Raw genomic sequence first — 11,830 nt, 5'->3', positions numbered from 1 at the left:
AGATTCATAACAATAACTTTTACTCTTTTATATAGAGTATAATCAAGTGGGAGATTTATTGGCAAATCAAGGAGTCTAGCTAACAGAGAAGGGAAAACATCATTAGAAGTGATAATTTAGATGGGTTGGAGGGATTGAGCCCTTTGGTCAAAAAAACACCAACCTTTTCGTAAAGCAAGAAATTCCTAATATCTGGTGCACTCACATGTATTAAAGATAAATTTTCGTTTGTAGACCATTCCACAGGTGTACCAGAATCTAATGTGAACAAGGTTATTGCTGAGGCCATCATTGGTGCTGTATTGCATGGCTGGGTGGATGATTGGCCATTTTGGAAGGAGAAATATTTCTGCAAACCGATATTGTACTTCAGCTGGGGGCAATTCGCATGGGTGCTACACCAATCACTGCAATTTTGATCATTGGTAGAACCACTGTGGGATTGGGTCGCTTATTCCTGAAAAGCAATTTTTGTCATACTGCATCAGCCTGGCATTCACTAAGGCACATGGTACTTAGATATGGATGCTTCGTATTTTAGATCTCCCTGCCTAAGGCACATGGTACTTAGATATGGATGCTTCGAATTTTAGATCTCCCTGCAATTCCACAACTTTTCTTGACGTTCACTTTACTTGAATCTCCTCATTGGTTGTACAGAAAGAAAAGGGAAGCAAAGACAATCGCCATCCTGAAAAGGCTACATCCACTGACGGTCTTGAAAATGAAATTCGAGAACTCAAGTAATATGACGAATGAAAGAGCTCACTGTTAGTTCAATTGGGAATGATATTATGAAATATTAGATTCAATATTCAAATTCCCATGAACAAGTCAATAAAATATGATGAACAAGAAACCATGGTGTAGAGATTTCCACTTTAGTGAATTACAGAAAGTCAAAATGTTTGCGGAGTTCAAATATTTTATTAAATTGTTGGCATGAAAACAATTTTGTATCACTCTAAGAGTTGTTTGGAAACTTTTCGGTAAATTTTTCTTGTCTGATTTCTATAAAATCTAATCGGAATTTATTGAAATCATAAGTTTGATGGGTAACCCCTACACAATGGAAGTGCCCTAAGGGTTTTCAGGGTGCTGAATCTATATACAGTAAAAAAAACCAATTTAAATAACACAATTCAAGATTTCATATCAAATTTTTCCACCAAATTCTAAGACGTGAAGTCCAAAAAATTGTTGGAGACACGATTGCCGTTACACCAAAACCCGCAGGTGTTAGTAAATAGACACATCGCTAGATTTAAGCACATGCCACAAAACACACGGGAGCATTGGATCAACACCGTCATTAACGGGGAGCACAACAATCTCCCTCCTCAATGCAAGCCAGGTGTGTTTTGAACTCGAGACCTTTGGCTCTGATACCACTTGTTGGAGACACAATTGCCATTACACCAAAACCCACAGGTGTTAGTAAATAAACACATCGTTAAATTTAAGCACATGCCACAGAACACACGGGAGCATTGGATCAACACAGCCATTAACGAAGAGCACAACAAAAATCACACAAAAACAACTCCATTACCCTTAGTATACCACCATGTTTTTCAAACTGGTAGCTGGGCCCCACTTCATCATATGTCAAATGCACCTCATTATCCAATTAGGACACCAACTAGCAATCGAAATGACATTCCACTGCGCCTAAATAAACTGTTAACGCAAACTAGATGCAGATTTTTAAATGCTATGCATCAACAGGGATTCCGTTTTAAAAACAATATAATTGTTGGGTTTTACATAAAATGTATAACATCAAATTAATTTAACAAAAGAAATATATTATCTATTTAACACACGAATAGCAGATCGGCTCATGTCTACATTCATTTTCATGAGAAAATCCTAGACAATTTGATACACAGAAATCATATTAAAAACATAATCCAAATATTTAAACAATAACAATACAGAATATACACAAGTACTTGTAATTCTATCAGATCATGTCCAAAAACCCCGCTGCATGGGCATGATTTAGCTCCCAGTGGTCATGCATGCACCGTGGATGCTGTTCTCAAGTTAAGGTTCGAGTTTATTAGATATAATTTTTATTTGTTTTAGCTGTGATTTATTCTAGGCACCCACAGTGGATGTCAGTTTTAAATTAGGCTTTGAGTCCACTAAATATTCAAAAATATAATTTTTATTTGCGTAAGTGGTTATTCATTTTGCATGCGAGTGCATGGTGTGGCGGTCGGAGTGGATGGTTTGCACATTGTGGATGGCTGCAGCATATTTGTCCTGGCGATGGCGTATTAATTTGATGTGTCGGTTCTGACACTCATATGTACCTATATGTATAAAGGAAAAAAGAAAGCCCATGATACTTGTGTAAGGAACTAGCCTTCCCATAAAAAAAAATGGTAATTCATTTTATGTAAAAACATTTGTTTTTACAATTTATATAAAAACATTTGTTCTTATAATCCGAAAATTATTTAGATTTAATTATTTTCTAAATTAATATGTAGTTGAGATATTCTCTTAACTAAATAATTATGTTTCCTATATATTTATATATAACATTATTTAATTAATTAATATAGTAATTGGTATGAAAGCCTAGCCTGCTTGCCCTGGCCTCCCACATGGAAGTGCTGAGGGAAATAAAGAGTATGCGTGATTGTTTAGTTTTCTTTGTGAATAAATTTTCTGCCAGGCGCGTTTGGTCTGTCCGTCATTTTAATAGCAGCCAGAGGAGCCAATACTGTGTGTGAGAAGCCAGTGTTAAGTATGGTGATGAAAAGTTGCGTGCTTCTTTTATCAAGACTCTGGTTCTCTTGACATTTTGGACAGTTGAAATCGGCGAGCAGCAGAGTCGTTCCACAATCATTTTTTTGAGAGGTCACATAGTTTGATGTCACGGGAAGCGTGGTGCGGTGGCTTGGTTAGTGGTTCTGCGCTCTTTTGGAGGCACATGTATCACAGTAGAGGAATTGAAAGGCAACCTTCCAGGTTATGTCCACATTCTCACCATTACACCTGTATTGACAATGTCTCCTCCAATGAAAATGGCGACTGAGCTTCAATCTCCCCTACCCTAATCCTGGTGCTGCTTTTTAATGTTCTCCATGGTTTCCAGCAATTGTATCATGGCTAAATTCCTTGTGGTGGGCGATTGGGGCAGAAAAGGTTTATACAATCAGTCCCAAGCTGCTGCACAGATGGCGAAGATCGCCCAACCGTTGAACATCGATTTTGTCATTTCAACTGGAGATATTTTTTATGAAGATGGGTTGAATGGAACAGATGATCCAAGCTTTGAGAAGTCATTCTCTGCCATTTATACCGCCAGTAGCCTTCAGACGCCATGGCATTTGCCATGAGGGCAGTATCTGTTGGAAAATTTTCTGCGCTGTGTTTGAGCCGTCGGACCGGATTATTGTAGGCGTTGCAGGTTATGTGTCTATCCATCTGTCCCTGAAAGGTCCAGCCGACTTGTGTAGTTGTAGGTTCGAAATGGGAGTGCACTGCTGCGTTGTTTAGTGAACGTGCACTGTTGTGTGTAGATTTGAAAGGGGAGCGCACCTCCAAGTCCGATCAATCATGTGGAAGAGTTGCTGGAAAGCGTCGAAGTACGTCCTACGTGTGGAGCGATCAGTGCTATTTGGAACGGTTGTTGAGCTGATTCTAAAGATCATTGTGCACATAAATTGTGCCCGGTTATTCTATGGCAGGTAGATTTCTTATTATCTCAGCTTGATATGTCTGGGATTAATTGAGTCTTGGATTAAGGTGAACGGTGAGATGGAATAATTTTAGAGTGTAAAACATCAAGTCGAAGAAGAACCATGTATGTGAAGGATTTTCTATTAAACCAGCGGTTGTAGTGGTTAGGTACTCATGCATTTTGATGGTCGACAATTTGGTGATCTCTGCATGAACATGGCATTCCGGTGGATGATAGTTCCTTTATATGGACGTCGACAATTTGGTGATGTCTCCATGAACAAGGTACAACGTGTAATTGCCAAATTGGACCAGAAGTAGATATTTTGCTGATTGAGATCGAGACAAAAATTGGACCAGAAGTAGATATTTTGCTGATTGAGATCGAGACAAGTAGTCATTAAGGGGGCAACTTGGAAAATATAATTTCTACTTGAGTTATGATTCATTCTATGTAAAGGAGTTTGTTCCTATTATCTAGGAGTTGTTTAGATCTTGGTGCCTCGTTGAGTTATTCTCTCAACCAAGTGATTGTGTGTCCAAATTAGTCTACCTATCTTGAGACACATACAATCACTTGGTTGAGAAAATATCTCAACCACACACCAATGTAGGAAACACAATTACTTGGTTGAGAAAATATCTCAACCACACACCAATGTAGGAAACAACTCATAGATAATAGGAACAAATTCCTTTACATAAGACAAGTAGGAATTATATTTTCCAAGTCGCCCCCTTAATGACTATTTGTCTTAGTTGTGATTCATTCTATGTAAAGGAGTCTATTCCTATTATCTAGGAGTTGTTTAGATCTAGTTTTTTCCTAGATTGGTGTGTGGTTGAGATATTCTCTCAACCAAGTGATTATGTGTCCAAAGATAGAATAACTTGGACACATAATCACTTGGTTGAGAGAATATCTCAACCACACACCAATCTAGGAAACAACTAGATCTAAACAACTCCTAGATAATAGGAACAGTCTCCTTTACAGAATGAATCACACAGAATGAATCACACCTGAGACAAGTAGTCATTAAGGGGGCCCCTTGGAAAATATAATTCCTATTTATTTCAGTTGTGATTCCTTCTATGTAAAGGAGTTTGTTCCTATTATCTAGGAGTTGTTTAGATCTAGTTGTTTCTTAGATTGGTGTGTCGTTGAGATATTCTCTCAACCAAGTAATTGTGTGTCCAAGTTAGTATCCCTAACTTGAGATAACACTATATATATTTATATGTAACATTAAATAGTGATCAGTTTTATAAATCAAACAAATATATTTGGGCATCTCAACTCACACCTCACACCTAATAAACCAATGGGTCTCTTCCTCTCAGCTATTCTCTTATATTCACAACACAGGCTCAGGCATTTCCCTTTGGTGTAATTACTGCCTTATGAAATCCATCCCATCAAGTTTAACAGTGCAGGCAAGAAGAGTCCAAACGACTGAATTGCCTCTGAGAGACCTGGTATGGCAGTTTTTGGGTCAGATTCAATCAACTTATCTTCATGAAATTGAAAGAGGACAGGGGATGTTTTGAATTCCAAGGTTTAATGGTGTAAATTCATATGTATTTGTTGTGGGTGTGTTTGCTGTGATGCATTATGTGAAAATGTTGAATGTGGAGAGGAAATCTTATTAATAGCACATGCGTATAAGTTTTGACGATTCTGTTAACAAATTCTGCAAGTAGTGGCATTATTAGTCTGTCGGGGTGCTGCTGGAAGCTCGTTCTATTCACAAAGGAGATTCCAACCAATTAACGATGAAATTATTGAGATGTGAAGTGGATGCCCGGTGGCCAGTGTGGGAGCATGAGTGGGTATGCGCATGTTATCTTCGATAACTTCAGGTTTAAATGCTCTGGTAGACAGGAAAGCAAACCAACGATTTTCAGGCTACCATTGTGCAACAACATGGGACACTGCATGAGATGTCTAAAGGCCAGCGCTTAATGTGGATTCTGTGCATCTAGAAGGAACCAGTTGTTGACAGAAGCCTGTTTAATGTCAAATTCAACAGTGAGGCATGTTTGCGAGGTTGAATATCGACCATGGTTCACTGAAGATGCCCAACCTACTATGGTTGGCTGGCTATTCTTGAATTGGCCCTGGACATTATTTCCTTTGCCCCTGGAATGGGAACACTTTCTTGGGTAATCAACTCAGAGATTTATCGTTTTAAGGTACAAGGGTACGGGTGGAGGCCTGGTTGCAACTTCAAATTGGGTTTTTAATGCAATTTTGGCACAAATTTCAGTATGAATGTAACCATTAGCACTTCCATGTCATTCTTAGTTTTCGGTGCTATATCAGTGACTGTGCTTTGTTTACCGAGTGCTATGCCTGAAACAAAGGGCCTTTCACATGAAGAAATTGAAGGGAATTTTAGCATTAATTTTTGAAAGAAGGATAACCCAAAAGTTTCTTCAAATAAAAGAACCCTAAAAACAATGGTGTTGCAAGCTAGCTCTTAGACAGGAAAATGTAGCTGTCTACATGTGAAGTAATTTGATGTAGGCTACAGTATCCTAAGAATCATTTTGGCAAATTTGCAGAGGGAGCCTTTTATGTAACATGTATTGAATCAAGCAAAAAACTAGTAAATCCTTTTATTGATCCAAAAAAAAAAAATACTGCACTTGTAATGACAAAAAATAGAAAATGTTAATGTTAATAATGCATTCCTTTTTGTCTGTTTGAATGTCACGGCTCAATTCAAACCTGGACGACTCCGAATTATAAGTTGGCCCAATGCTATGTAATTCACAAGCGAAAATTCAATAACCTAGTAGTTGAGAGTCGAAACGGAACGTCATTCAACCCAGATTCAAACTTACGAGACCCTGAAATTCTTTTCCCTTCTTTAATTAAGGTTATGACATAGAATTCATAATGAAATTGTGATTTCTTAAGAGAAAATTCACTGTTAAACTAAATAGAATAGAATTCATAATCAGCATAAATTTTTAAAAAGCAGTGCATTCTTTTGAAAAGATGTTTAGGAAAAAAACACACACTGTAATTTAGTTATTTCCTAACTAAATTACCTCATAATGGTTTCTCCGGTGGTTTTTTTAAAGACAAAAACTGCGATTTAGGTCATCAACTATGGCATACATGCCTTTCATTGAATAATTCTAGCCTTTCTATTTCTTCTGTAAAACCAGCATAAAGAAGTATAAAACAGGACACACAGCAATAAATTCGTTCTAAAAAACAGACAAATGGTAAGTGCAATAAACTGGGTCTAAATTCCAAATGAATCCAACACATTTCATTAACCAATATTATCCAACTCGTGAACACTGAAAGCTATAAACAGATCCACCATTGTGACCATTAATGTCGATATTACAAACGATGGACGCCTGAACACGGTGAGCAAGAGCATTCAGAATCTTTATACGACCTTGGACATGTATTTTGCAGCCTATTGGTACAACAAGAATACTGGAGTCAGGTTCAAGAGGGTTAATATCACTAGGATTTGAATTACGGGGAAGGAGAGAAAATGGGCCAACCACAATAGTTGCAGACAAGTGCTGCGTTTCCCCACTCATAATTTGCCCCTGCGGTATGTACATGGATGCAATCTGGTTGCCATAGTAAAACAACTCGATATTGCTTCTGTGAGTGTAATTGAGGGTTGCAATGTTTGGGTTCTTGACTGCAACAAACACTGAGATGGTGATATTGATTCTGCTGTGCTCCAAATCTGAATAGTCTGAGATGTAGAGGCTTTGTACCTGCACTCCAGTTAAAGTAATTGCTGGGGAGGTGGCCTTCAACACGGTCAAGAAGAGAATCAGCACCCCTATAACAATGAATATCATCGCTAGCAGACAACAAATGAAGTTTCCCCTGAATTGTGATGAGCCCTTTTTAGGTGCCATGCCATGCAGCCCCTCATCAGAGCCCTCACCCACTTCATGCCATTCCATGGAGCCCGTCACCAGAGCCCTCACCCACTTCTGTTAACTAATTGTCATATCATATGGCCAAGATTCAAGATCGATCAATCAAGTATTAAACACAAGGCCAATAACAGAATCATGGCAGCTTTTTGGTCTCAGTAGGTTTTCTATGAGGGTGATCTTACGTGGTTCCTTCAAACTCGCAAACATTCTTGGCCATGTAAGATAATGACCACGAGATAAAGAAAATGGACACAATTTCCACAGTATAACTGTTTTCTACAGCGTCCATGCATTTTGCAATGACATAAACAATAGAAAAAGAGAATATTAACATTAAGCTTTATGGTACCTAGGCGTCTTTATGTCTTTATATAACGTTAGAGTTATATTAAATGTTGTGGATATAGGTTTAAAATTCTGGGGTTGTTTCTTTTCCTTTGGTTTATGGTTTGCACATTTTTCATTTATTTGTGTCATATGATGTTTGGAGTTATATTTAAATGTCTAGATATATGTTTAGATTTATAGGTATAGGTATAGTATGTATTATTTTTTATTTATTTGTTTGTTTTTGTATAAGTTGATGTTAGAAGTAGTAATTAATGGTTAGAAGCATTAATTTGTCGTGTATATTTTTATATGGTTGTGTAATATAATATCTACATTATTTCTGAATATTGTCACAATTTTGAATGTTAAATGAGATTTTATTTTGTGTGGAAGTGGTGGAGTGGAGGTGATGGCTAATGTTAGAATTCTCTTATGTGTGGATTGCTATATGGTGTGATGAATGGTTATGGATTCTTGTTTTTAGAGCAGAGAAAGAAAGAACGAACAGCAAGAATGAGAAAGAGAAGACCAAGAAAAAAATGAAACTGAAATGTATATCTGTGTATTCGATAATGATTTCATTACATGGTATTCAATATAACCTATGAACAGCTACCGTTACATATAACTAAACTAACCGTAACTAAAAACTAAATCGGTTACAAAACTGTTTGACCAAGTTCGTTGTCAAACCAACAAACTCCACCTTGGCAACAACTTTCCCATTCATCATCTTTCCTGCAAGCCAAGAGAAGCTAAACACCACTGCAACTTCTCTACTGTAACTGGCTTTGTGAATATGTCTGCACAATTTTCTCGTGTGTGGACCTTTTTAAGAGCTACTTTTCCACCATCGATCACATGTCTCAGAAAATGATATCTCACATCAATGTGCTTGGTTCTGCTGTGATAGGCAGGATTTGTGGCCAAGTGAATAGCACTTTGACTGTCACAAAGTACACTCACTTTCTCCTGCGTCCTTCCGATTTCATCGAGCAAACCCTTTAACCAGATTGCTTCTTTACTGGCATCTGAAGCAGCTATATATTCAGCTTCAGTAGTGGACAATGCAACCGTGTCTTGAAGCTTTGACATCCAACTAATTGCTCCACCTGCAAGAGTAAAGACGTAACCTGTAGTAGATCTTCTTTTGTCCAAATCACCTGCATAGTCAGCATCTACATATCCGCAGACTGATCCTTCACTACCATCAAAGATGATGCAATGATCTCTTGTGCCTCTTAGATATCGAAGCACCCATTTCACTGCTTGCCAATGTTCTTTACCTGGATTTGCCATGAACCTGCTGACAACTCCAACTGCATGTGAAATGTCAGGTCTTGTAGATACCATCGCATACATTAAATTGCCTACTGCATTTGCATATGGTACATGAGACATATACTGCTTTTCTTCATCATCTCTAGGACTCAAAACCGAAGAAAGCTTAAAATGGGAAGCTAACGGAACATTAACAGGTTTCACATTATTCATAGAGAACTTTTCAAGTACCTTCTCCACATACTTCTGCTGTGATAACCAAAGCTTACCATTTTTCCTGTCTCTGTGTATCTCCATGCCCAAGATATGTTTTGCTGCTCCAAGATCCTTCATATCAAACGCCCTAGAGAGTTGAGCCTTTAACCTGTTGATCTCTTCCATGCTTTTGCTTGCAATAAGCATATCGTCAACATACAAAGCTAAGATAATGAATATGCCATTGAAACTTTTGAAGTACACACAATGATCATACTCACTTCTTATAAAGTTCTGGCTCACCATGAAGGAATCAAACTTCTTGTACCATTGTCTGGGAGACTGCCTCAGACCATACAATGATTTCCTGAGCTTGCAAACTAATCTTCTGCTACGACCTCGCACAAAACCTTCTGGTTGTTCCATATATATCTCTTCGTTCAAATCACCATGTAGAAAAGCTGTTTTAACATCTAACTGTTCTAACTCAAGATTAAGCAACGCAATTAGTGCCAACACAGTACGTATAGAAACAAGTTTTACAACTGGAGAAAAAATCTCATGAAAGTCTATACCTTCAACCTGAGAATACCCTTTTGCTACCAGTCTCGCCTTATACCTCTCGATACTACCATCAACTTTCCGTTTCAGCTTGAAGACCCATTTACATCCAACAACACTTCTCCCTTCAGGAAGCTCTACAAGATCCCAGGTATTGTTCTTGGCTAAGGAGTCCATTTCTTCTTCCATAGCCTTTTTCCATTTCTCGCTATCTATATCATCTATCGCTTCCTGATAACAAGACGGTTCCCCATCTTCAGTAACCAAAGCAAAAGATGAAGCAGCAGAATCTTCATACCTTTTGGGAGTTTTCTTCGCCCTTGTAGACCTTCTCAGAGCGACTGGTTGCTGAACTGGTTCAGAAACTTGCTCTGGTTCAGAAGCTTCAACGGCTTCCTTTGTGTCTTCAACACCTTTGTTTCCAGAAGTCTCTCCTTCCTTTCGACTGTCACCGAAAGATCTAGCCTCCAACTGAACTCGTTGACTCGGCGATACCTGTTCTTGTTCAATTCTTTCAACATTTGATTTTAACAAAGAGGATTCATCAAATGTTACATCTCTACTGATAACTATCTTCCGCAATGTAGGATCCCACAACCTGTATCCTTTCACTGCATAGTCATACCCAACAAAGACATAACATTTCGACTTTGGATCTAACTTTGAACGCTGATTTTTAGGAATAAGAGAATAAGCATCACAACCAAATATCCTCAAATGAGAATAGTCACAAGACTGACCTGTCCAGACTTCTTCAGGAATTTTACACTCAATTGTTACTGAAGGTGATCTGTTAACCAAATAACAAGCAGTAGATACTGCTTCTGCCCACAACTCCTTTTGCAAGTTAGCATTGCTGATCATGCTTCTGGCTCTTTCCATAAGAGTCCGATTCATACGCTCAGCAACACCATTTTGCTGAGGAGTATAAACAGCAGTTTTGTGTCTAACAATGCCCTCATCCTTACAGTATTGTTCAAATTCAACAGAAGTGAACTCACCGCCATTGTCAGTTCTTAGACATTTAATAGATTTGCCTGTTCTTTTCTCTACCATTACTTTAAATTGTTTAAACACATTGAATACATCAGCTTTCCTTTTTAGCAGATAGACCCAAACTTTACGAGAATAATCATCAATGAACGTTACAAAATACAAAGCACCTCCATATGACATAACAGGGGAAGGCCCCCACACATCAGAATGAATGTAGTCTAAAACATCTTTACTATTATGATTACCAACTTTAAATCTCTGTTTACACTGCTTCCCATACACACAATGTTTACAGAAATCTAAATTCAAGGATTTCAGACCGGGAAGAGATTTACGTTTCATCAGTATGTGAAGACCTTTCTCGCTCATATGACCCAAACGCTGATGCCACAGACGAGTACCTGCTTCTTCCTTTTCCGACGCAACCGCTGCTTCACCGACCTGAGTACTTCCTTTTAACCTGTAAAGATTCCCGACCTTCTCTGCCTTCATAACCACAAGGGCACCTTTGAAGACTTTCAAAACGCCATTCTGACCTGTAAACTTATAACCATCTGAATCCAACACTCCCAAAGAGATTAAATTTTTCTTCAAATCAGGCACATGTCTAACACTAGTTAATGTCCTAACTGTGTTATCATACATCTTAATCCTGATATCTCCCATCCCAACAGTCTGACATGACATATTGTTACCCATAAACACAGAACTACCGTTTACATTTTCATACGAAGTAAACCAGTTTCTATGTGGGCACATATGATGCGAAGCACCAGAGTCTAACAGCCAGCTATCAAAACTATGAGAGACATTACATTCAGGTGAAGTTTCATCTATC

General features: G+C 38.1%; 1 protein-coding gene across 1 annotated transcript; it reads right to left on the bottom strand.

Annotated features, from left to right (window-relative positions):
* Positions 1 to 6,959: 6,959 nt before the first annotated feature.
* Positions 6,960 to 7,835, bottom strand: LOC149223755 (uncharacterized). The gene has a single exon (XM_089383400.1). The coding sequence runs from the start codon at positions 7,651 to 7,653 to the stop codon at positions 7,000 to 7,002; it is 654 nt and encodes a 217-aa protein (XP_089239526.1). The 5' UTR covers positions 7,654 to 7,835; the 3' UTR covers positions 6,960 to 6,999.
* Between the last annotated feature and the right edge of the window lie 3,995 nt (positions 7,836 to 11,830).

Source organism: Pinus tabuliformis, chromosome Q (genome assembly GCF_031772625.1).
Source record: "Pinus tabuliformis cultivar Carrire ecotype Pingquan chromosome Q, CPIR1, whole genome shotgun sequence".
Classification (NCBI taxonomy): domain Eukaryota; kingdom Viridiplantae; phylum Streptophyta; class Pinopsida; order Pinales; family Pinaceae; genus Pinus; species Pinus tabuliformis.
Note: the sequence above shows the minus strand (reverse complement) of the source record. Positions and strands in the feature narration are given on the sequence as shown.